We start from the raw sequence: 27428 nt of genomic DNA, 5'->3' as shown, positions 1-27428 counted from the left end.
GAAGAAACATTAACTTCAACAGCTGTTTCTTGACCCCGGCTGTCAGTCTTCCCAAGAATAAATTTTGGAGAGTCCTATTTGAAACAAAGAGGGAGTTTGGGGGGAGAGAAAAGTTGGTTGGTTCCAGGGCGGCCGCCCAAAGAAGCCAGGAACAAGATGTTTGCAGTTACCACGCAGCCTGCAAGCCTCAGCCGGGTGCAGAGATGGAGCAAAGTAACTTGAAAGCTCTCCTCTCCGCGCCCTGTGCCTGCAGCTTCCCCCCCTAACGCGCGCCCAGATCCAGCGCCGGTGGTAAGAGCCGTAGCTCGACTACAGTAATTCCCCAGCTCGGGCGGCTTGAAACTGCTCGGGCTGAATAGCATTTGCTGTTCCGTCCTGCGGCCGCCTCCCGCCGCTGCTGCCGCGCTCCCTGCAAAGCAGCTCTCATTATCCCGGAAGTTGTGCTGACACAGTCTCGCTGCCACCAGAAGTTTGTCAACATCAAACTTATCCTGTGTGGTGTACGCTCACCTTCCACGAGTATTTAATCGAGCAAACAAACAAACCCAAATAAACCTGCCCGTGATGTCATGCTTTTTTTTTTTTTATGCTTTCCTGGAAGGCTGGGGCTGTTAGGAATGTGCTGGTGGGCACGGACAGTGCCTGTGGGTTTCTGGGGGAGATAAAGGATGGCTCCCAGGGTAGGGATGGGGAAGGGGATGCGTAGGGATGTGCAGGCTGTTGGGGTTGGGCACAGGGAAGCGGGGGAGGGCGCTGGGGCTGGGGTGCGGCAAATTGGTCCTGCAGCCTGTTGGTGGCCGAAGGGTTGGAGGATGCACCGACCGGGGCGAAGGTTGTTGCTTTGCGTCCTGATCCGGCAACAAAGGTTACCTGGAAGCGGTAGCGAGGCAAAGCCGGTGAGGGGGTGGCGTGGCAGGGTGACTTTCCACACTCCTGCAGGACATTTATACAGACACTTAAGGGATCTTTCGGAATAAAGGGCATTAGAGTCAAAATGTATTTCGAGGTTTCAACATAAAAGAAATCTTTGCTTTTGAGGGCAAGGATGTTACCACCTTTTCTGTCTTTTGATAGGTCTGTTCTGGTACCTTGATTACACTATTCAGTCTAAAGTGACTCCTTTCCCTAAGCTACGTTTCTGGGTTTAGTTAGAGTTGCTGCTACCCAGTTTGGGTGTTTGTGGTTTCCAGTTGCTCTCCCCCACCCCCCACCCCCCACTAAGATGCTGCTGTCCCCTCCCACCCTCCCAGTGTTGGAGGACTCTGATTAACACTTTGTATTCTGTACTTTCATCGGGACTCCTTGAATCCTGCTCAGACTGCTGGAGAGGACAAGGCCTGACTTGCAGAGTTGTGACCCCAGGCATTCATGAAGTAGTGCCACCTGGGGACCACAAGTTTTCATGGAGGAGCTGGAAACTGACATTAACTTTGTATCTAGTTTGGAAGGCCACAGACTATATTCAGACCTAGGAAATCAGAGGCAGGGTTGAGGTATCCCCCTTGTAATGTCATGTCAGATATGGATGGCTGAAAGGGTTTAGTACCTCTAAAGTGGGCAACCCAAAGTCTGTTGCTTTGAATTGGAAATCTGTCCATTTGTGGCTGCAGCAAAATTCTTCTCTACTCTTCAATAATAAGTCAGAGTGAATAAATATCTCTGAAGAGAATGCTACCCATTATCCCACTATGATATTGTGGGGGTAAAGAAACAGGTTTACTTTATTTAGGGAGCCAGGTACTGAATTGACACTTTTTGTTGGTACGCTGTTAGTAACCATGGTTTTAGAAAAATTATGTCTACAATCATGTATCTTTGATAATAAGAAGCAAGATTCTTCCCTCTACTTTTCAAACTGCCCTAAACAGGAAAACTGTACTAGTCCCAAAGAGCCAGTTTACCTTAAACACAAAACCAAAAATCAAAATCTAAAGAAAATGCAACTGAGGTGTTTCTCAGGGACTAGAAGATACTTGTGGCAAACATAAATCACACAGATTCAAATACAGTTACAGAGGAGGAAATTAAAAAAAACACACACACATAAAGAAATGTGTTTTCTTGAAAGTTTAGGTATTCACTAGTGAATTTTCCCATTGGCCATGCCTGAATAATTTCCCTGAATTATTCAGACTTCATTGGGTGGTATTTTAATTTTTACTTATTTATTTCCTTACAGTCTGCAAAGTACGACTCAACATTGTTGTACCTCATTGTGGACATGAATCAAGGAAGGACATGTGGGGGATTCCATTTCCATTTCCAGGTGTGTGAATTATTTGCCCTGGTTGTTAATCTGTGCTAGTGTAAGAAACCTGACTTACAAAGGCTGGAGGACTTCTACAGAGCATGGTATTATATTGTTTCTATGGCTGGGCTTATTTACAAATAAAACTGTTTTGCATTTCTGTGCACAATTTCCTAGTTGCACAAGGATAATTTTCAGAGTTTTCAGTTTCTAGTCCTGGAATGGGAGCGGTAAACATGAGGAAACAATTTCTTTTTACAGTGATGTGAGCTCTATGCTCATCTGGATTTAGTTACTTCATAAGGTAAATATCACTAAATGTGCACTGAGATCTTTGGGGATCTAAGGTGCTGGATGGGTGAAAATAGTCTACTGTAAAATCATAAAGAATGACAAACAATCAAATTCATTTGCAGAGCTAATTGGGTCAACTATGGTATTCTTTAAAGTGGAAATTAATTCGAACATTTTTAAAAAAGTATTTTCAGTTTACTTTTGGTTACGTTTAGGTTATTTTAGTCACTATGATTTTTAGAATTTTACCCCAAGAATTCAATTAAAACAAACCCTTCTGAAAAACATAGACCCTCCTATGAACAATGTCCTTTAATGAAAACATAGGTTTTGAATTTCATGCTAAATACATTTTTAAGTAATGAAATTCTTGCAATTATTTGTATTTAAAGGTGAAATATCTGTACAGATAATGGCCAAAGCTAACTAAACTGCTTTAAAAATTACTTCATATTAAAGAAGTTCATGAATAGCACAATACTGCCCCTGCCTGCCTCAGGAAAACAAATATGTTGACTTTATTCTCCTAAAATAACAACTCTTAGTTACTAATGGTTAAAATAATTTTATTGTTAAAAAATATTGTGCATAATGTAGTTTTTGCAATTCGTAAGCCTAGAGCCTGTCTACTAAACCTAGATCTCTCTCACAAAACCAAGCATATTTTATCTTTTTACATATCTGAATGCTGTTTCTTTTGATTAATTTGCCATCTCAAGATATTTTGTTATCATTTTTCTAAGTTCCCCTCCCCTGTCATTTCAGTAGCTCACATGAATGACTCAGGATTTTCAGAACTTCATTTATATTTGGTATATAGATAATGGCATCATTAGTCAGCGCTTCCATTCATCTAAATTTGTCTAAGCATATTGGAAGCTGCCCATGAAATTTTCCAGTGAACGTGACAAATGGATGTCAATCAAGTGGCCCCACCCATTTCAATCTTATTTTGTATGATGTGTAAATGTTTGTGTATATTTCTTCTACAAAGATGGGTTATTTTTTTATCTGGACATCTGGCTGCTAAGGCAAGTTTCCCAGGCGGATCACTGGTTGGCATCAGACTAAATTTGTAAAATTTAATACCAAATGAATGACGAAATAAAAGAAATAGTATATAAAATTAAATAATGGAAGAGTCCATGTCCTTAAGAGAAATAATTTTTGATGCCCTAAATTAGAAGATTCTATAGTTTTGCTTCAAATGAATTTGTAATGAGAAAGGTAAAATCATTTCAAATAAGCCAGCAAATTTGGGTCAAAATGAAAGCAGTTCTGAGAGAGAAAGAAAGAGAGATATTCCTGCTTCCCATAGAGCTGGTTGGGTTTTTCAGTCTATGAGAAAAAAAATGTGTGTGTATGTGTGTGTGTGTGTGTACACACACCATACTACACTAGAGTCTGGTGTCCTACTTGTATTCCTTCTTTGCTTATAAAAATCTGTCCACTCTCTAGTGCTATTTGGTAGATGAATGTGTTTGTTCGAATTTGATGCCAGTTTTAATCTGAGATTACTTTTACTGCATTTGGAATCTATTGCTATTTTATAACCTGTAACATGTTTTTACATATTTAAGAGTGCTGCCACTACTGTAAAGAAATTTTGTGTTGATATTATAATTAATTTGTGTGTTTCACCCAAAAGTGCAGTATGCTAAGATTAGATAGTAAATATTCTAAAATCCAAAGTAGGTTATTAAGCCCTTGATGGTAATTGTAGTTTTATGGATAAAAAATATTTTTAACATTTTCATACAGCATAGAAGTGTAGTTTGTTGTTGTTTTTCCCCCCAAAAAAGTTGTTATGGAATTTCTTTGTCCATAAGAATATTAAAGAAAAGTTTATCATTTGAAGTTATTTGACTTGGAAATGCTTTTGAGTGAAGCGAATCTTTACACCCAGGACTACATATTGCAATTTCACTTACCATTATCTTTGACAGGCTGTTTAATTTTACTCCTGTGATCCAAAGAATTTTTAGTGACTTTTTAAAAGTAGTATGTGGAAAGTATCTCCAGCTCATTGTGAATGAGGGAATTTGATAAATACTGCTGTAAATGACCGTTTACTCCATGACTTACGTAATAAGTAGGTGCGAAAAAGAAGCTGTTGACTAAACTGTGGGTCGAAAGTTTAGGATATCATTTAATTGTGGCTGTAGTTAGAGTCATTGTGGCAATTACATTTAGCATTCAATATTTTTTTTGTGTGTCTACTGGTGCTTTTCTTTCCAAATTTGCTGTATATGAAGGTACAGATGATATTTTTCTAATTGCCTATTCTGCAAACTAAACTTGCTTTCTAAAAACCAGACCGGGCACCTCTTTCTGTTTACATATGCATACAAAGAATCCTAAATTAGAAAAAAACTGGCTCTCTTGCTTATGATTTTGGAAATAAAGCCTTATTTTTTTATACATAGATTTATATTGAAGGCCTAGCGACCTTTTTTTTTTTTTCAGAGGGAAAGAGCAGTCTTGGTTTTGTTAATAAGCAATACTAATCCAGCTCAGAACTACTATTGGGAATTAGATATGGAATGGTTCAAGCTGTTCTGACTTAAATTTTCAGATATGTAACATATGTGATGGCCACCCACTTAGTGGTTAAATAGTATGTTTACTTTTCTACAATTTTCTGAAGCCATTCGACTTTGGAGATTTAACTATGGCATAAATCTCTGTGCTCAGGAACTTGGTGTGGGAATTTTAACATAGCAGGAACTCCAGCGTTGACTCTGTCAGTCTTTTCTCCAAGTCAGTGGGTGGTTCTTTCTCCCTTCCATGTACTTGACTCTTCCTCTCCCTTCAGGCCACACTCCTGTGGTGTGCCCCCCTCCCCAACCCCCACACCCCGCCTGTCTGGAGCACCCAGAGGCAGCTGTTAAATGGCTGTATAGTATCCTAGGGGTATAGTTTAACAGGTTCAGCCTCACATACAAGCCCTTTGAGGCTATAATTAACTAGGTTGCCCCCCCCCCCTTCCGTAAGGCTATATTTAGCTAAAGGATCTTAAGGATGGAGAGGTTCTGGAAGAGTCCTGTAAGCTGAGGCGGCATTCAAGTTATGGTTCCTGAAGAATCCACAGCCCAGGGCCCAAAGGCCCTTTAAAATGTTTCATGATCTCTCAAAGGCTCTGAGGGAATTCCTAAATGCCTTTACAAGTCCCAGCACCCTTCCTTCTTATACAGCCAGTGCTTGCAATCACTCTGGGCCCATTCCCTTAACAAGGGCATGAAGAAGCTTTTGGGTAGGCTTGGAAAAATGTCAAGGATGGATGTTTCTCATCCCACTGTTCCAAGGAGAAGATTGGAGGATGGGCGGATGAAGGGACAGATACCCGCTGCAGACACTTGACAACATCTGGGCAGAGAGCCAAGCCCTGGGCCAAGCACTGGACGCAGCTTCAGACACCGGGCCCATGCCCAGGGCACTCAGTGGTTTGAAGCTGGCACAAAAAGAACACTCCTGCCGGCAGGCAACTGAGTTGAACAGATTGGGAAAGAGCAAAAACAGGCTGTCCAGTAGGCTGTCTCCCCAGCCTAGAGCTTCCAGTTGTCATTGGCAACCCAGGGTAGAGCAGATTCTGGGTTTCCTCCTGCCTGGGGTGCTGGTGGGGGTGAGACTAACTCCCGTGAGTGTACAGTGCACAAAGACCCAGCACGAGAAGACACGGAGGAAAAGTCTGGCATATACCCAGCTGGGGAGAACCCTTCATCAACAGGATTCCCAGGTCAGCTTGTCTAGGCTCTGGACTGCCCTTTGAGAGTGAGAGCTGATGCTTTTTCATTTCTATAAAACATTAGAACTTCCTTGCCCCAGGATTTAGCTCAAGAAGTTTCTTTGAGAGAGTAAGGTGGAGAGCAAAATGTTCTTATCCTCTTTTTTCATTTCTCCTATTTAGTACTTACCCTGTTTATAAGAAAAAGACGAACTGAAGACTGTGATCCATCCCCCTCCTGTTGCTATAGCACAGCATAGCATACTGATATTTTTGATATGTTAAACCCCTGCCGTTATTTCTTAGGGGCTAAAAGTTGAGAAGTCAGTCTCACTTCCTTGCTCCTAGAGAAAGGCAAAATAGTTCTGAGTTTTATTAGAGGATTCTGGACCCTGGGGAACCCAGACATTACATTGGAGCCAAGTTTCAACAAGATAACAAAGAAGAGAATTAACCTTTGGATTTGCAGAAATCCAAACGGGCTTCAGGTTAATAGTAGGGGATTTCAGCTGGTGGCTCCTATAATTAACAGAAGAAAAAACAAAACCAGAAAAACATGCTTTTTTCTTTTCTCTTTGCATGAGACATGACAGTAAAACTCAGCAGTCACCTTAGACCTGAACCAGCATCTTAGGTGGGGAGGGGAGGCATATGCTCAGGAATCTGAAGTCTCAACAAGTTTTGCCAGTGATTTTGTACGTTCTGAATTTTGAGTGCCGCAGCCACACAGCCTAAGAATGATGTCATCCTTCCATTATCCCAAATCACGAAGGCAAGTAAAGATTTCATCTAAAACCATTTCTCTGTTATTTTGGGGAACACTCTCATTTTGTGGCACATTTTCCTTCCTAGATGCCTTCACTTAGGAATTTTACATTGATTAACACTTGGCAGCAGTGGGTTACTGAGAGGTTTTAATCTGGGTATACATAATTCTAACAGAAAAAAAAAATTATGCTGTTCACTTTTGTAAGTGCTTAGATATAGTATCCCCATTTTAAAGATGGGGAAACTTGGGCATAGAGGGGTCAAGCAACTTTCCCAAGGTCAAGAAGAGTGGCAGAGCCAGTTTCAAACCCAGGCATGTAGCATTATAATCCCTGTACCTTATCATTCTGCTCTAAGCAAGCAACTTAATATCTATAAAATTTAATTTCCTTGTGGCTAACATAGGGACAAAACCTACCTCAAAAAGGTGGGAGGGTTAGATATTTAGTGAGTAAAGCTCACCTATGAGTCACGTAATGGTCACTCAATAAATGGTTGACTATTTATTACTCTTACTATTACCAAGTGATACAGTAAACCAAATAGTGGATATCCACACAGAGATAACCAGTAATTGACTGGACTTTCTGAATCGGTTTCATGGTTACATTTTATTGGGCCTGCCCACCTAGTTTATTCTTATTTTGTATAAGAAAGTCATTTCCTGGTCTCTATCCAGTGCTCTGATTTGGGACCATGATAAATGAGAGGTGAACAAATCACAAGGCTAGAAATCTATTACTGGTTTATCTAACGCCAATCTGGGTGAAATCGAAAAATCATTTTTAAACACCCAAGATAACTGGCTGAATTTTTCTTGACTAATGTATACAACATCTAATGAAAAAATTTTAAGCAGCTATGATGCCACATGGCATCTCCAGAGCTTTGAAGTCCATTTTAAGAAATGGATTTGGTTACATTGTTGCTTTATTAAGGCCATAAAGTTGGTCTGCCTCACATGGTTCATCTCCCCAGACAGACTTTCCAACATGCTGCCCACATGTTGTTCTCTATGGTGGAATATACCTTCTCTCTCTTCCTGGAATGCTCCAATTCATTCTGCAAGACCACATCTCAAACGTTACCTTCTGAAGTCCCTCCATCCCACTTTCCCAAGGAGAATTACTCTCCTCTGTGCTCCCACAAAACATGGTTACACTTCATTTATGGTTCTATTACAAGATACATCTTTGCCCATGTCAGGAACCAGCAGAGCCAATGGCACATTTTAAGTGCAATATAAATGCTTGTTAAATGAATGAAAAGTTTTAAATGGTGCCGGTTTTTTAATTTATTGAAAGGAATTTGATTGTACACAGTCATCTGACTGGTTTTCAGTGAGCTGACGTAGGAGTTCTTAGTTAGTCACTGTGATGGAAGAAATGAACTCAAAGAAATGAACCTACTACCTTCATGTACAAACATTCTGCTCTCATCTGTAGTGATGGAAGTCATGCTTAAGAACCTGACCTTGGACAGGTTAAAGAGAACAAACAAACACCAGCAGGAATGATGACTGCAGTTGCATTGTTGGGGTAGAAGTCCAGAGTAGATGACCTTGGCTTAGCATCCTAGCTGAGTTTGGAGTGAAAGATGGCCTTGGAACATGTTAAGACCAGTAATGTCTGTTATTCAATTTTCACTTGTCCCCTATTTGAACAATGCCACATTTTCCCCTTCCTTACTCCCAAACTTTCTATGAAAATTCTACTCTTCACAGCAGTCTTGGGCTAGTGGTGAATAGAGAATTAAGGGAGAGAGTAAAGTAAAGTAAGGCTTTTTCTTCATTTCTCGTCTAAGACCAGCACTTAATCAAGAAAAATAGTGGCCTGCAGTTCTGTGTGGTGACCAGTGGTAGAATGAGTGGGTATTCTGGGCTCTGCGTACGCTGACCATCACCTTCCTTTCCAGCATTACCCAGCACAATGCATTCTCTGTTTCTCTTTGCTCCAACCACCCAGTTCTTATTCTTGATGTGCGCCTCCTTATAGAGACTTTGCGTATGCTCTTCCCTTTGCCTAGGGAGCTCTTCCATTACTTTTTTGTCAAATTCTCTCTCAGCTCAATTATCATTTACATGGGGAAACTTTCCCCACCCTCCTTGACTCCGTCAGTCTCCTCTTGATAGCTTCTTCTTAGTAGCATGTATCATAGTTGTAATTTTATATTTATGTATAAGACTATTCCATTGATGTCTGTTTCCTCTCTGGTCATAAGCTCTATGAGAGCAAAGAACCGTGTTTGTTTGGGCACCATTATGTCCCCAGTTTCTAGCAAAATGCCAAACACAAAACAGGTCTCAATGAGTACTTGTTCAATTAAGTCAGGCAAAGAAGCAGGCTTCGATGTGGACTGAATCAGAAGCACACATGAGGAAAAACTAGTTTTCCCCAAAGATATTAAAGTAGGTGACCCCTGAAATGGAAGGCAGCAGGTTACTTGGGTTCTACATCCATTCACTGAGTCCCTCCTGTGTGTCAGACTGCGCTAAGTCTTAAGGATGAATGAGACACTGAGCGTTGCCCTCATGGTTTCTTTAAAGCTTATCTTAATTATGTGTAAGCTAGTGATAATGATGGTGATAATACTGTAAAAGTGAATGTTAATGTGTATAGTAGATTGAGCATCTACTACATACCAGATATAGTATAATGTAGGCACCTTCATCAATTCACCTGATTTTCATACAACCTATGACGTAGGCATTTTATCATATCTAATTTGTAGGTGAAGAAATAGGAGCCTCAGAAAAGTTAAATGTCTTCCTCACGATTACTCATCTAAAGCTGGAATTCAACCAGACTCTGGTTTGGTTGAGTTTTAAGACTGTATGTTTGGATATTAATGATAGGAATAAAAGTCAGGCAGAAGTGAATTTGAAATCCCCCTAATATCTCAAATTCAATATCCTAGTCTCTGACCACAACTTTCTGTCCTCCCAAGTCTGTCTTTCTCTCAATCCCAACCCCAGTCAACCTCAGAGAGACCTTAGACCTTCAGTTTCTTCTTCTCCCTTCTATCCATTGACCTCCTTCCAATCGCACTTTTGTCCTGGGCTTTCATGAAGTCTTGATCCCCTCGTAGCCTATTTTTCTTTTTTTTTTTTTCTATTTTTCACTGCATTCATCAGGGAAATCTCAATGCCATGATTAACCTCCTTTGTTCCTGCACAATTTGATCCTTACATCACTCTCATGGAGTTATTATGAGAATTAAATGAGTCAGTACATGCACTTTCTAGCAACAGTCTAGCACATACATAATGTTATTATTTTTATTTACCCCTGAGTAGCTAAGCACTGTTGGGTACAATCTTGTCTCTGCTGACTTAGTCAACCTCAGGTGGATCCTTATTGTTTCTGCCTGTCAATCTTGTTTCTTGGCAAAGTTAAGCTCATATATGTGTGTGTGTGTGTATATATATATATATATATATATATATATATATATATATATATATATATATATATATATAAATGTGTATATATATATTAAAGATTTTTATTAAAATATGTCTAACATACATTATATTAGTTTCTGGTGTACACCATAGTTATTCAATAGTACCCCTCTGGCACTATACAGAGTTATTACCACATTACTGATTATATTCCCTATGCTAAAGAAGCGATCACCATGATAAGTCCAGCAACCATCTGACACTGTACCACGCTATCACAATATTGACTATGTTTTCTATGCTGTAGGAAATATACTTATTTGTTTTATATCTGGAATTTTGAACCTCTTATTCTTTATCTTTCCCCCCATTTAAAACATTTTTTCAATTAGAGTTGACATTCAGTATTGTTTTATATTAGTTTCAGGTGTATAGCATAGTGTTAAACATTTATATAATTTATGAAGTGATTTCCCCTAACTGGTACCCACCTGGCACTATACATAGTTATTACCATATTATTGATTATATTCCCTATACTTTATATCCCCATGACTACCAATTTGGATTTCTTAATCCCTTTTTCAGCCTGCCCCCAACTCTCCTCCCATCTATCACAGTGATAGATCTAGTACCATGTTTCCCCAAAAATAAGACCTAACCGGACAATCAGCTCTAATGCATCTTTTGGAGCAAAACTTAATATAAGATCTGGTCTTACATTATATTATATAAGACCCAGTCTTCTATTATAGTAAAATAAGACTGGTCTTATATTAATTTTTGTTCCAAAAGATGCATTAGAGCTGATGATCTGGGTAGGACTTATTTTCGGGGAAACACAGTACCCATCTGACACCATACAATTACTACAATATTATTGACTATATTTCTTATGCTATACCCAACATCCCCATGACTACTGTGTAACAACCAATTTGTGTTTCTTAATCCCTTCCCCTTTTCACCCACCTCTAAACTCCTCCCACATGGCACCCATCAAAATATTCTCTGTATCTATGAGTTTGTTTCTGTTTGTTTGTTTATTTTGTTCTTTAGATTCCACTTATACATGAAATCATATGACATTTGTCTCTCACTGTCTGACTTACTACACTCAGCACAATACCCTCTAGGTCCATCCATATTGTCACAGATAGTGAGATTTCCTTTTCAATGAATGAGTAATACTGCATTGTATATATGTACCACCTCTTCTTTATCCATTCATCCATTCGGGGACACCCAGGTTGCCTTCATATCCTGGCTATTGTAAATAATGCTGCAATGAACATATGGATGAACATGTCCCCTAAAAGTAGCATTTTGGGTTTGTTTGGATGAATACCCAGAAGTGGGATTACTAGGTCCTTCTTTGTCTCTTGTTACAGTCTTTGTTTTAAAACCTATCTTATCTGGTGTAAGTGCTGCTACTCCAGCTTTTTTCAGTTTGTTTCCATTTTCATGAAATATCTTTTTTTTTTTTTAATTAAATTTATTGGGGTGACAATTGTTAGTAAAATTACATAGATTTCAGGTGTACAATTCTGTATTACATCATCTATAAATCCCATTGTGTGTTCATCACCCAGAGTCAGTTCTCCTTCCATCACCATATATTCAGTCCCCCTTACCCTCATCTCCCACACCCCACCCCCCACCCCCCTTCTTTTTCTATCCCTTTACTTTCAGTCTGTATATGTCTTTCAATCTAAAGTGAGTCTCTTGTAAGCAGCATATGTAAGGGTCTTGTTTTCTTATCCATTCAGCGCCATGTCTTTTGATTGGAGCATTTAAGCTATTTACACTGAAAGTAATTATTGATAGGTATGTAGTTATTCTCATTTAATTATTCATATTTTTTATTTTATTTTTTTCACCTTAACTAAGTCCCTCTAAGATTCCTTGTAATACTGCTTTGGTGGTGATGAACTCCTTTAGCTTTTTCTTGTTTGGGAAGCTCTTTATCTGTCCTTTGATTCTAAATGATAGCTTTGCTGGGTAGAGTAATCTTGGTTGTAGGTCCTGGCTTTTCATTACTTTGAATATTTCCTGCCAATCTCTTCTGGCCTGCAAAATTTCTGAGAAATCAGCTGACAGTCTTATGGGAACTCCCTTAAGTAGGGGAGCTAAAGTAGGTAACTAACTGCTTTTCTTTTGCTGCTTTTAAGATTCTCTCTTTGTGTTTAACCTTTGGCATTTAATGATGATGTGTCTTGGTGTGGGCCTCTTTGGGTTCCTCTTGTTTGGGACTCTGAGCTTCCTGGGCTTGTATATCTATTTCCTTCACCAGGGTAGGGAAATTTTCAGTCATTATTTCTTCAAATAGGTTTTCAATTCCTTGCTCTCTCCCTTCTCCTTCTGGTACCCCTATAATGCAAATGTTGGTATGAGGTTGTCTCAGAGGTCCCTTAAATGCTCCTCAATTTTTTGGATTCATTTTTCTTTTTGCTGTTCTGATTGGGTGTTTTCTGCTACCTTGTCTTCTGAATTGCTGATTTGATCCTCTGCTTCATCTAATCAGTTGACTCCCTGTTGATTTCCATTATAGTATTTTTGTTTCTGACTGGTTCTTTTTTATGTTTTCTGTCTTCATTTTTATGTTTTCTATTTCTTTGCTGAAGTTTGCCCTGAGATCACTGAGCATCATTATAACCAGTGTTTTGAACTCTGCATCTGATAGATTGCTTGTCTCCGTTTTGTTTAGTTCTATTTCTGGAGCTTTGTTCTTTTATTTACTTATTTATTTAATTTGGGACATGTTTCTTTGTCTCCCCATTTTGGCTGCCTCCCTGTATTTGTTTCTATGTATAAGGTAGGGCTGCTATGCCTCCTTGTCTTAGTAGAATGACCTCCTTACATAGGAGGTGTGCTGTGGGCTTCAGTGGCACAGTCTTCCTGGTCACTTGAGCCACACACTCCAGATGTGTTCCTTCTATGGGTTGTATGTGCCCTCCTCTTGTAGTTTAGCCTTAGTTGCTATCTGCATGTCGATAGGAGGGATTGACCTTTGTGCTCATTGGTTGTAAGGACTGGGTGTGACTACAGTAGAGGAATTGTTGTGCAGGAGCTGACCTACAGAGCAGGATCTGCCTCAGAAGGGTTCTGGTGCCTGCCCCATTGGCCCCTTGGGTGTATTGTTTTTGGAGGCAGTTGGGTGATGCTCCAGCTCAACTAGAAGCTGGCCACTGGGGGTGACAGCCCCAGGGCCACCTGGGAGATGACCTGTTGCAGGTCAAGTTCAACCACAGCCAGTTCCCCACCTAGGGCCACCTGGCAGGAGCCACAAAGCAGTCCACAGATAGCCGCTACTCTTGCCGTGCTTGGAAGTTGCTTGAGAGGCCAAGCCATGAAGCAAGGCTGGCTGCTGCTAGTGCCGGGCTTTGGGCTGCTCAGTCAGAGGTATAGGACACACTCAAGCCAGATGCTGCTTGTCTGGGTTCCATGAACCTTTGAGAGATCCTAGGAAAGTCTGCAGCGTGAGCCAACACAGGCAGTTTGTATGAAAAAGCTACTGAAAGTGGCTTGGGTATGCCCAAAAGTTGGGCAGGGTGTGGTCTCGAATCACCAGGGCATGATGAATGAATGGCATTAGCCAGCTTGATGGAGACTCAGATATGGCAGCCTTCTGCATCTGCATGCCAGGAAAGGGAAAGGCTCAACAAAGAAACAATAGCTTTCACCAGCTCCTCTATCTTGGAGAAAGCTGCTCCTCTAGCCCTCATCCTGAAGCCAGACAACTCAGTTCCCCACCATATGTCCCTACCACCTCTCCAGCTGCTGACCCAGAACTTGAGCTCAGAGCCAGTGATTCTGTTGGTAAGTCCTTTCACTGTCCCTTTAAGAGGAACACCTGGACTCCAGCCACCCTCCATCTTACTCAGTCACAATCTCTGTTGGATTTCATAGCCAGAAATTATGAGGACTTCTGTCCCCTGGGCTGGGGAGGGGCTAGGGCCTCTTGTTCCTCCAGGGTCGACCTCCGCAGCTGAGATAGCCCTCCCTATTTTTAATGGTTACACATGGGTATGGGACCAGCTCCTTCTGCGTCTCTGCCCCTCCTACCAGTCTCGAGGTGACTTCTTCTGCATGTCCTTAGTTGTAAGGCTTCAGTTCAGCAACATTTTCAGACGATTCTCAATGATGGTTATTTTGTAGCTTATTTGTAATTTTGATGTGGTCATGAGAGAAGGTAAGCACAGCGATTGCCTACTGTGCCATCTTGACCAGAAATGCTCCCATGAATTTTTAAAAGACTATTCCAAATCTCTATCTATCACAAGTCTTCAGTTCGACTCCCAAAACCCTTGCCATCATCAAATGACCTTGGCAGTTGACATCTCTTGTTTTTTGCTCAGCATGCATTCCCCTTTTATTCTGGCAGTAAAACCCCCTATTCACCTTTCTTATGTCAGTGGTTTAAATGGATGATCATAGTGATTCGTTCAGGGGTAGGAATTTGACTTAGTGTGAGCCAATCAAAATCTTTCCTAGGACCTTGGAAGCATGACTGGAAAGGAGACATTTTCTTCTCTTGAGATCAATTGTGCTAAGTAATGTAAGTAGGGGACAACAAAGACAAGAAGATCTTTATGATGTAACTTTGAGTGTCTATTCTAGCTGCACCTGATGGCAGCATACTCATTTTAAGTTATGTGAACTAAAATATTTTCATTGTCTTCTTCCTTGAACTATTTGAGGTTGGTTTCCTCATTTGCAATTGAAAAAGTCCCAACAAAAGTACCCTGCTTCCTAATCACTGATAAAATGGAGTACAATACAATTGTTTTCCATGATGCCTGCTTCATCAGTACAAGTCTCCATTTTGTATCATTTATTCTTGACCCAATGCCACCCCCTTGTTAAAGATTCACCCCTAATTCTTTACCACCATCTCATCCTCCTTTGTGCCTTCCAGACCTTAATGTCATATTTCATCCCTCTCTCTCCTCTTTCTTCAACTGTTCTCTTCCTACTGGTCCTTTACTCTTAACCTATATTATGCTAATTTTCACCCCCCTTCTCTAACATATTCCATCTTTATCTTTCCTTTTCACCTGAACTATTCTGAATATTAATTATGTCATTCCCTCTACTTCCTTACCTTCCATTTCCTTCTCTGCTTACTACTTTCACATTCCACTGCCTTAGGGTCACCAGTGATTTTATATTGTCAGATCCAATGACATCTTTAGACTATGGCTAACTGGATCCCTCTTTCACATTTGACAATGTCTGTTACTTTTTAATGCTCTCTATCTAGATTCCAAGATGAGAAACTACTCCCTCCCAGTCCCCCTAAAACCTTCTTAGCCACTCCTCTATCTCCCTTACAAGTTCCTCTTCTGTCTGCTTCTTTTCTCATGCTACATACTCTCCTTGGGTGACCTAACTACTCTGTGGTTTTCATTTTTACCATATGCTGATGGCTCTCAAATCTATATATGCAAGTCCAATCCTGTGTTCTACCTGGAACTTCAAATATTTGCTGTGTTTTATACCTTAATGTTCCAAGGATATCTCAAATTCAACTTAATAAAAACAGAATATATTATCTTACTCCCAAATCTGCTTTCTCTGCTGTATTCTCTATCTCATTTTATAGTATCACAATTTCCCAGAGTTGCAAGCCCAAAATTATGAGTACCATTTTTATCTTCTGGCCTTCACGTCCCAATACCTTTGGGCTTCCAAAGTATTTATTGAGTCTGTTCCCTTCTTGTAGTAGACACTGATGGCCACCTGCCTGACAAACATGGTTGTTGCCATCTTCCTTGCTAACAGAATCCCAATTTTGCTCAGATAGCCACGTGATTCTGTATGTAAAGATATGTGTTTGAGGGAAAGCTGGCAACATTCTCTGTCCCAGCTTCAAAGGATGAGTCTTGATTTGTTTACTCTAAGCCAATCATGATAATTCTTGTAAAAGAATAACTCAGAAATATTGTTATCTGCATAGAAATATTTGACTCATATATGAGGGAAACAGTCATTAGATTTTGTTGTCATTGAACAAAGGCAAAACAACAGGAGTTATGGGGTAAAGGGAGAAATAACCCCCTTTCCCCAGACATTTGGAGAACAGTAAATCTTGTTTTATATTTGGATAAACTGATTACCCAGCAGCTGCATTTGTTCATACTGCCACCACATTTTGCAAAATCCTTTTACCCTCTCCAGCTTCCACTAGCTGAACAAGTATCACTTTCTCTGAGAAATCTTTCTAGTCAACCCCCACCCCCTGCTATATACTAGGTATATGAGAAACCCTTCCTTTGTTTAGAGGGCAAAGTATGTGCTTCATGCTAAATGTAGACCTAGTTGGGTATGGTGGGATTTTGAAAAAGGAAAGAAAAGGCTACATTCATTGTCTCTGAGTAGTTGTGACTAAGGAACTTTGGTATTCTACAATTCTAAAGGTTTGATTACTTCATACACATCATTTCTGGTATGTGTGGTTCCTAAAGTTTTACTCCTAAATAACTCAAGAGAGATTCCCTTAGGAAACACACACAACTAGATCTGTCATTTATTTACCATTTTATTCAATACTTTGGAAGTGCTTTGTAATAGCCTTGTTAATAGATGCTTGCCTAGGGCAAGTAATAATTTATTGGACAAGGTATAAAGGTTCCCATTTTATTTATTTACTACCGTATATGTTGTACAGAGAAAAACAACTCACAGAGCTTCCAATTTTTCCCTAACTTTTTATTTTGAAAAATTTCAAGTACAATAAAAACTCATCATACCCTTCACCTAGAATCACCAGTTATTAATATTTTTCCATATAAGCTCTCTCTCGCTTCTTCCCCTCGGCTTTTCCCCGACATGAACACACACATACACACACCACACTTTCTTATGACTGAACAGTCTGAAAGTAAGTTGCAGACATCATGACTTCACCCTTTTATCCTTCTACATGTGTCTCCTAAGAGTAAGGGCAGCCTCCTACACAACTGCAACGCCACTGTCATACTCAAGGAATTTAGCATTTATATAATAGAATTATCTAATATGTAGTTTATATTAAAATTTCCCTAAAATTCCCCAATCTGAGTTAGTTTTTTCTCACCTGGATCTTATCAAGCATCATGCATTGCATTTAGTTTTTATGTCTCTTTAGTCTTCTTTTATCTAAAACAGTTCCTCCACTTTTTAAAAAACTTTCATGTCATTAATATTTCTGAAGAATCCAGACCCATCATTTTGTAAAATGTCCCACGACATATATCTGATAGTTGCCATATAGTTGCATTCAGGTTAAGCATTTGTGGCAAGAATGCTACAAAAGAGCTATTTTCTTCTCAGTGCAGAGTATGAGAAGGTTGTTCCATTATTGGTGATGTTCAATTTGATCATTTTTCTCTCTTTTTTTGTACACTTCTCAAGTGAATCATTTATTATGGAAACCTCATAGAAATGAGGCCAATATCTCCATTTATTGAGCATTTAGTAAAGTAAAATGGAGAATAAGGTAATTATTTAAAAAAAAAAAAAAAAACTTTAAAAATAAAATGTCCAGGCTTCAATCATCTGGATATTTTCATTAAATTTTTTTTAACATCTTAGGAAACAGAATTATCTGCACTTGTGTCTCAAATCTGTAATTTTCTTTGTTCACACAGATCTAACCAGCTAATAGCATCCATTTATCTCCAATTAGCAGATCAGCACAAAATATATATGGCTTAAAAGCAGCACAATATAGTGGAAAAAAGAGATTAATCTAGAATGCAGAGATGTCAAACTTGTCTCATGACCTTAAGCAAATCATGTGCTCTTCCTGGGCCTCCGTTTTCTCTTCTGTATAATGGAAAAAACTGGACTTCAGGATCTTTAGAATTGTATCATTTTAAAATTCATTCATATCTGTAGTTAACTGCCATATACTCTGAATCATTTTGACTCCTACTTATAAATGTTTACGCCTTGTGCAAGATCAAATTAACTTAATGTTTTTTTCCTGGTGGAAATAACAGAATTTTAGGAATAAGAAGGAACTATGGAAATTATTTCATCAACTTCCCACCAGATTTGGGAATCCCATCCTATTGGTAGCCATCTGGTCTGTGCTTGCACACTTTAGGTGATGTGGTAGCAATTACCCGAAGCAAAGTGTTTGTGTGTAGACTCTGAAGTTCTGCCTCAGCCATTTTAGATCCTTCTTGATGATCCATGAAGTCCCCAGACTCACTAGCTTAGCCTGTTCTGGCTGCTGTAACAAAATGCCACAGACTGGGTGGCTTATAACAACAGAAATGTATTTCTCACAGTTCTGAAGGCTAGGAAGTCCAAGATCAGATGCCAGCATGGTGTGGCCTCATGAGAGCTCTCTTCCTGGCTCATACTTGGTGCCTTCACTGTGTCTTCTCATGGGAGAAGGGAAGGGATCGCTCTCAGGTCTCATGTAAGGGCACTAATCTCATTCAATAGGTTCACCCTTCTGACCTAATAACCACCTGAAGGCATTAGGATTTCAGCATATTAATTTTGGGGGCACACAAATATTCAGGCTATAGCACTCACCTTCTCTGGACTTCAGACATCCCTTCCTTCACTCTCCTTCAATAATGCACTTGTGCATCTATACCTGGATCGCTCAGCTCTTGTCTGCCTCTGCGATCTGGCTTTCTGGTCTTCTCCCCTTTCATCACCCCTTCCAACTTTCTCATTGCTCTTGAGTAACATTGGGATGTACAAATCCCTGGAAACCTTCCTACCTCCCTATCTAGTCCACCAATTCCTTATGACTATATTTATATTTTGCCCAACCTGGTCAATCACTTCAGCATTGCCCTTACATCTTCCTCAACACCCACAGCATTTCTAATTATACCAGGTGTACTTTTACATTTATTTATATGCCAAATACTGAACAGCATAGATGCATAATATAGAACAGCATAGAGGCATAATATAGAATAGGAAAACAAAGTATCAATTTGTGAAGACTGTTGTGAGTGCACACTTTTTAGAATAAAAATATGTATTTAATTATATTGTAGCCTGACCAAGCAAATACCACTGACCAAATCATATACTATTCATATAGAATAATAATGGCAACTTTTTCAGCTGAAAAAGACACACTGGTCAATTTACTAATGTGAGATTGAAAATACACATGCGTAATCTTAAAGGCTTTAAGATTACAGAGGCTTTAAAATACAGAGGACTGCAGACATGTGAGGTAACAAATATTTTCTCTGATGTGTAGTGACATGCTATGGTTTAAACTGGAGATGGAATACAATGACCGTAGATCAAGAAATGTGACCTGGAGGGTTTGCATGGTTTTTTATTGTATTTTTAAGAGTAAATAAGTATATCATATTTCAAAACAACATGCTCTTAATGCTAATATAAATCATCGGTGCCTTTCTTCATATTTTACTCCCAAATGATTTCTTTGTAGGATCTTAATGTGAATAGTTATATTTAGAAATCAGAATAAAATATTAGCACTAGAAAATCTTAGTGATCATTCATTCTATAAGTGAGGGAATTGAAGCTCCATGGAGCAAAAATCACGTTTCCAAAGTAATACAGCTCTGGTGACTGAGCAACATCTAGAGCGTGGTTTTGAGGACATGCAACTTTTCCAGTGATTTTCAAACTGGGAGCTTTGGGGATCCTGGTGGTGTGTCAGGACTACCTTATGGGAGAAAGTGGATGGTTCCTCACCTCCTTAAAGTCAAACCACACTACATTTGAGTGTTTTATATATTGTGGTTCTACTTAAAAATTTGAATTAGAGAAAAGGATCTTAGTCTTAAATGTATATATTTTTGAAAAATTGGCAACCATGCCTTCTCCATCCACATGGTGATTGAAATTTTTCCTTATAGCAACTACTCAATGTTAGTATGAGTTAGAATACTCGCTTTTTTGCATTAATGTATTTTTATTTAAATTGGTTCTTTAAGTAAATACATCATAAGTGTTTCTACAGATAAAGATGTAGATGCAGATAAAATGGAATAAAATCTTCTCTTTTGCTATATCTTCACAATCGGCAGCCTTCTCCTTGACTTTGCCAGCATGCTACCTAGCTATTTCAAAATGAAGAGAAATAAAATATGGTAGAAGCCATGAGATGAAATAAAAAAACAAGCAAGTTTAGGTTTCTATAAACTCACTTGGTGGGAGCCTAACGTATTGTTGTGTATAAATGTCTGGGAGCCTATCAGATTCATACTACCCTGTTTCCCCAAAAATAAGACCTAGCCAGACAATCAACTCTAATGCATCTTTTGGAGCAAAAAATAATGTAAGACCCAGTCTTATTTTACTATAAGACCGGGCCTTATTAACGTAATATAAGACTGGGTCTTATATTAATTTTTGCTCCAAAAGACATATTAGAGCTGATGGTCAGGCTAGGTCTTATTTTCAGGGAAACACAGTATTTTGTAGCAGCAATATTTATTTTCCCAGCTTTATTTCTTTTCAATAATTTCTTCCTTAAAGATACTAATGTCGATTGATATCAGATTAATAACAGCACACATTTTCCTAAGTTTTCTTGCATATTATATTAATGGTAAAATTCCCCTTTGTGACATTATGGTGATTGTAGCTATCCATGTCTTCGTGGGGTCATGAAATGGCCTATGTTTTAATCCCTGTGGGCTTTCTGACTTTCTAGTTAACTGACATTTTTAAAGTTAATTCGGACTACTTAGTGCATGAAATTTTTCATTAATCATTTCATCCTCCCTCAATTCTAAACAGGATTTGATCCCCAAAATAAATTTGAAGAGACTTAAAAATATAAAATCCAAGCATGAACATGTCTTAAAGTGGTTGTTTTACCCATTTGGGACAAACTCAATTTGCCCAATGATGATTCACAAACATTCAGGATTCCCGTTATGAGCTTCTTTCCTTTATGAGAGCAATTAAGTTCCATGGAAATGGAAGCACATTTCAAAAATACCAAGAGCATGGATTTCTCTTAATTTTTTTTTTAACTTTCACAGAAAATTCAGATTATCTGAGCTATAATTTCACTCTTTTGACACTTTAATAGGTATATAGCTTTCCTCAATCCAGCTGTTTTCCTTCACTACCTGTGGTGATGTGGTTGCAATATTTAAAACCAGAGGCATGCACTAAACTCTGGCAATAATGTTTCTAAACTAATCCAGCATGAGGAGAAAGGTGATTAGAAAGGAGACAGGTCCTAATGGAAGATGGATAAGCTATTTCTAGAAACTACCATTACTGCTGAAAAACTAATTGCTTTCCTCTTGCTTTTGGATATTTCCACCAGTTCAAGAAGGACAAAGTGTGAAGAAACTTCACCTTGCTACTACTTGTAATGTTTCTTTCCTGAAACTGCAGAGAGCTTTGGGTCTCCAAAGCAAATTTTTGAGACAGTAGACTAATGTGCTTAAGAGAGAAAAGGTGAAAGTGTTTTTGTGTCTTGAATGATTAGATCAGTAGCTCATTGTTCACGTAACAAATATTATGTGGTTTCTGCAATGTGGTAGGCACTGCGCTAGATAAAAACAACTGAATATAGAATCATTGTCCTGGAGGGGTTACATATTAATCCTAATATGATTTAAGTAATAATAGGAGGTAAGAAAAATTACTATGGAAGTTCTAGGAGAAGGAATTCCTCTAAATATCACCCTAATGCCCTTTTAGGGCTCTGTAAAATTTGTTTTATGCCAGTTTTACTAAAACTAATATGAGGCTAGCAATTTGTTATGGGTATGGCAGATACTTTATCAATTTTTAAGTTCTATGAAGTTTAGTATAATATACTAATAATACGAGCATCATGAGATCTAGGAATATGTGGGCTGATGGCTGAAAGCAAGAGCCTAGGAGCTATCCAAGTGATTGTTCTCCAAGGCAGGGTATTGCAGGGAGAACGTAGGTTTTGATCCAAATCCAAGTTCTTCCAGTTATTAATTGAATTAACAGAAACAGGTCACTTCATTTTCCTTAGTTTTTGTATCCTTATGTGTAAAACAGAGCTAAAAATAATACCTGCCTCATGAGGTTGTTATGAAAAATCGATTGAATTATACATGTGAAAGCACTCTGTAAATTTGAAGTCTAATAAAAAAATTATTTTTTATAGCAAATACACACATGTCCATTCATCAACATGGAAACAATATTGCTGTAGTCATAGTACCAAACTTTCAGATGAAGAATGCTGGTCTGTTCTTCAGGCATTCTTCCAGAATCTCTAACTGAAAATGGCTGCAATATAATGAGTGTTCATGGCTAATACTACATATGGCTAGTTAACATTTTAAAGTACTAACCATTTGATTTCATGGAAAGAAAGGTTTTATTCTCAATGAGGTTACCAATTATTTAAAATTTATGTAAAACTGGATTAATAAACCAAAAGGACAAAGGGAACAAGAATCATCTCCATAATCACATGACAAAGCAATAAAAACTTATGTCCTGATAGGAAAGGAACTGTACTGGTTGGGATGTTTTTGGTTGCAAACATCAGAAGACCCAACAAACATCAGTTTATGTCAAAAGGGTATTTATTATTTGTTTCACAATAGTCTAGTTGTGGGCAATCCCAGGGCTTGTTCAGTGGCTCAACAATGTTATGGCTCTGGGTTAGCATCCGTGGCGTTATCTTCATCTTCTATCATGCTATTGACTCATAGGCAGTCACAGATACATGTTTCAGCTTCATCACGCCTTTCCATCAATATCTCAGACAGGAAGAACAAGAGCACTCCAAGAAAATCTCCTTAAATATCCCTTTTGTCAGAAAGCAAAATATTACCCAGAAACCCCCTGGAGATTCCCTCTTACATCCCATTGGCCAGAACTGGCTCACAGGACCACCCCTCACTGCAGGGGAAGCGGAGAGAACAAATATTCAGCAAAAGAGGTTATGGCTGTAACATAAGGGCCTCAGGCCAATCATGATTCATTTGCTGGGACCAGGTACATTGTGGCCAAACAAAATCAGGGTTTTAATAATTAAGACAAAAAAGGGTGGAGACACTGATGGAAAACTCCCTAATGGTGTTCCTGTATGTATACACATAGTTAATGAGCTAGACCCTGTACAAAAAAAATATTATATTTACCTTTTAAAAGAGAGGTTCTAAACACCATAGCCTGCATTGCAACTTTCTGGTAAAGAAAGCCCAGTAGGGCAGGGGAAAAAAAAAAAATTATAGCCAAGAATGTTGGGCTAAAAACCAACTGCCTCTTTCCCCCCTGAAGCATGTCCACTCTGTGATGCAGTGGTTGCTTTCTCTCTTGTGAAACACTGATCCTCTGAAATGGTTTTTAATGTTTGAGCCAACAAGTTCTTACCTATCCAAGTATGAGTTCTGTGATTAATTACAAGGTATACTGCTCCTGTCAACTCATCAGCCTTTTCTCTTATGCCATTTAAAAATTTGTTTCCTAACCTAGGCTGGGCTTTGATAATACAAACAGGACCAGTTAAGAATCAACTCCCATCTGCTAACTCAAAGAGAGAACTGTTGCAATTTGCTCTTTCCATGCTATATCTCATTGATAGCTAACATTACATCATTCCCTATTTCATTAAAGCTAGATCTAAGTTGTGACAAATTGATTTTTTATAAATGCCATCTCTTCAATCCCCACTGGATCTAGCCAGAGAAATGTACCATCTCATGATTCCACTGAATATTCTCTGAGAAGAAACATTAGTTTCATAAGGAACATGAGCCTAGGAACAGCCTAGAAAGTTGATGACAATATATATTAGTTCAGAATTTGAATCCCTACTAAATTTTAGAAAGTGATTAGCCTGAGTGCTCATTCCTTTTGGCACTTATAATAAAAATTCTTGCTTTTTCCTCCCTCACAATTTTAATAAATTGCAGTAATATTTTTGTTACACCAGATATGAGATGAAATGAGCCCATTGGAAAAAAAAATCCAAAAGAATAAATTCATACTTCTTATCCTCTCTCCTCCCATTCAGCCTACACCATGTCTTTCAGTCTGGTTTCAGATATTAGTAAGTAATGGACTAATACACAGGAAATGAATAGCCCCTCCCTGCTCTGTAAATCAGAAAAGTCATTTACAGGAGCTGAGTGAATGGAGGGAGAGGTGTGTGGCAAGGGAATTGAACCTTAATGGCCCCTCTAGAGCTATAACTGTCTATCTCTCTGCCTGTCTCTCTTTCTCTGTCCCACTCGATCTTTCTCCCCACCCTTATTCTATTTCCATCTCTCTCAGTCATCCCTTACCACCATCTCTCAGTTTACAAATCTCTCAGACCTGGGGCCTATTATCTTAAGAAGTGGTCTGTGTATTTTAAACATTGAATGAAAAACTCTCCCAAGTACCTAAGTCACTCCTTGAAGTAAACTTCCCTTTTTACAGACAATGGGGTACTTGGTAACTGGTCCTCCATGGTGGGATCTGTGTAATTTTATGCAAGATGTTAATTGTGTGGTTCAACTTTATACCATGTTTCCCCAAAAATAAGACCTAGCTGGACCATCAGCTCTAATGTGTCTTTTGGAGCAAAAATTAATATAAGACCCGGTCTTATTTTAACATAAGACTGGGTATAATATAATATAATATAATATAATATAATATAATATAATATAATATATATAATATAAACCGAGTCTAATGTAATATAGTATAATATAATATCAGGTCTTATATTAATTTTTGCCCCAAAGGAGCATTAGAGCTGATGATCCAGCTAGGTCTTATTTTCGGGGAAATACGGTATTACACTTGAAAGAAGTCAGAGTCATGGAAAGATCAAGACTAGAAATAAAAAGGTCATCAAAACAATATTTTGGAATGTATTTCCTACTTATATTCAGATATGGCCACTGTGGTAAACTGAGAATTTTCAAAACTTCAAGCAAGATAATGGATAATTCTGTCAAGTTCTGAATTAAGAGATCTGAGGAGTTATCATTCTTCTTTATCTATTTTACTACTTTTTACTACTTCCCTCCCTTCCTCCTTTCAACTTCAGGCTAGGAATGGAGTCTATTACTTCTCAAGACACCAACAGATCATCTACACCTTGATTGTGCATTGGAATCAAGTGGAGAACCTCAAACGTTCTGATGCTTGGGTCTTTCCCAGAAATTATGATATCATTGGTTTGAAGTAAGCCCTGGGTGTCAAGATTTTGTTTTACACATCGAAGGTGATTATAATAAGCAACTGAAGTTGAGAACCACTGATCGAGACTCAACATTTTTTAATCTCTATCAGCATGAAGCCATATAATTTATGATGTCACTTTTTCAAGGACAAAGATTTAATTGTTCTGCCTTTAACACTTTCTTTTAGAGCTTCTGCTAGATCAGAATAAACAAAGGCCTACCTATTAGACAAGGTTTTTTGGAGAAAGGAACCAATAGGATATGTCTTTGTCTGTGTCTCTGTCTCTCTCTCTCTCTCTTCTCTCTCTCTCTCTCTCTCTGTCTCTCTCTCTGTCTCTCTCTCTCTCTCTCTCTCTCTCTCTATATATATATATATATATATATATATATATATATCTATATATATCTATATATCTATATCTATATCTATCTATATGTATCTGTCTATCTATATATAGAGAGAGATGAGATACAGATAGAGAAAGACACACAGACATACAGGTATATATATATATCTATATATATATAGAGAGAGAGAGAGATGAGATATATCTATATATATATCTCTATCTCTATCTCTGTATCTATATCATCTATATCTATATCTATCTATCTATCTATCTATCTATCTATCTATCTATCTATCTATCTATCTATCTATCTATCTATCTATCTATCTATCTATCGAGATTATAAGGAATTGGCTCATGCAATTATGTTGGCTGAGAAGTCCTAAGATCTGCAGTCAGCAAGCTTGAGACCCATGAGAGCCAATGATGTAGTTCCAGAGTCCCAAGTTCTGAGAAACAGGACAGCCAATGGTGTAAGTTCCAGTCAGAAAGCTGACAGGCTTGAGATCCAAGAAGAGCCAATTATTCAATTCAAGTCTGAAAGCAGGAAAAGGCTACTGTCCCAGCTAAATAGCAATTCAAATGTTAATCTTATCCAAAAACACTTCACAGACACACCCAAAATAATGTTTGATGAAATATCTGGACACCTTGTGGCCCAGTCAAGTTGTCACATAAAATTGTCCATTACACCAACATAATATTTAAATAAGGATAGTGGATGGCAGCTTTGATGGAAATTAAAGGCAAATTAAGCCAGAAATAATCCATAGGTGTTTATAATCTACAGTGGATAATAGAGATTAACATGTAACTTTCAACTTGTTCTCGTTCCAATTAAATAATTTATCTTCTGTTGAAGAATACCTCTGAAACACAGGAGAGCAAATTCTTCCAAATCAGCTAACTGATCATCTACTATTGATACCTTCAGAAACTTCTTAGAAGTTGGGAGAGACAGAACAGAGAGTAACTAGAAGAGCGTGTATTATAATTATGTCTTGTGGACTTTCTTTCCAAACACTTGATTTATTAGTGTTGGAAGAGCACACAGTAAATTTTCAATAAGCATTTTTGAATAAGTGAATAGTGAAAATTAAAAAGTGGAACCCAGGATGGCTGGTTAGCTCAGTTGGTTAGAGCACAGTGCTAATAAAATCAAGGTTGCCAGTTCAATCCCCGCATGGGCCACTGTGAACTATGCCCTCCTTAAAAAAAAAAAAAAAAAAGTGGGACCCAATTTATGCCTTCTTCAGATAACTGTTTATTTATTTAAGGGCATTTAGGAAAAGGCAAGAAAGGTGGAAGAGTGGTGTATAAGATAACCTTAAGTGGTAGGATAGAGATAAGATGTATTAGTGTATGAGTGTCTGTTTTCTCACCCTTTATCAGCCTAAGGTGAGTACTTTATCAGCCTGGTTTCTGGATCTTTTGAAGACAGAATCGGGAGAATGGGTAGAAAGAGAGAAGACCCAATAGACCGGAAGGAGTAAAGGAAAAGAACAAGGAGGGT

The 27428-nt window shown here is 38.4% G+C and overlaps 1 protein-coding gene across 1 annotated transcript in view; it reads left to right on the top strand.

Annotated features, from left to right (window-relative positions):
- The window catches only part of ATG10 (autophagy related 10), a 334391-nt gene that overhangs the window by 18731 nt on the left and 288232 nt on the right, over window positions 1-27428 (top strand). Inside the window, 1 exon segment of the mRNA XM_019746380.2 lies at window positions 2180-2266. Within this exon segment, the coding sequence (XP_019601939.2) occupies window positions 2180-2266 (87 nt within the window).

The sequence above is a fragment of the Rhinolophus sinicus genome, linkage group LG03 (assembly GCF_036562045.2).
Source record: "Rhinolophus sinicus isolate RSC01 linkage group LG03, ASM3656204v1, whole genome shotgun sequence".
NCBI lineage: Eukaryota > Metazoa > Chordata > Mammalia > Chiroptera > Rhinolophidae > Rhinolophus > Rhinolophus sinicus.
Note: the sequence above shows the minus strand (reverse complement) of the source record. Positions and strands in the feature narration are given on the sequence as shown.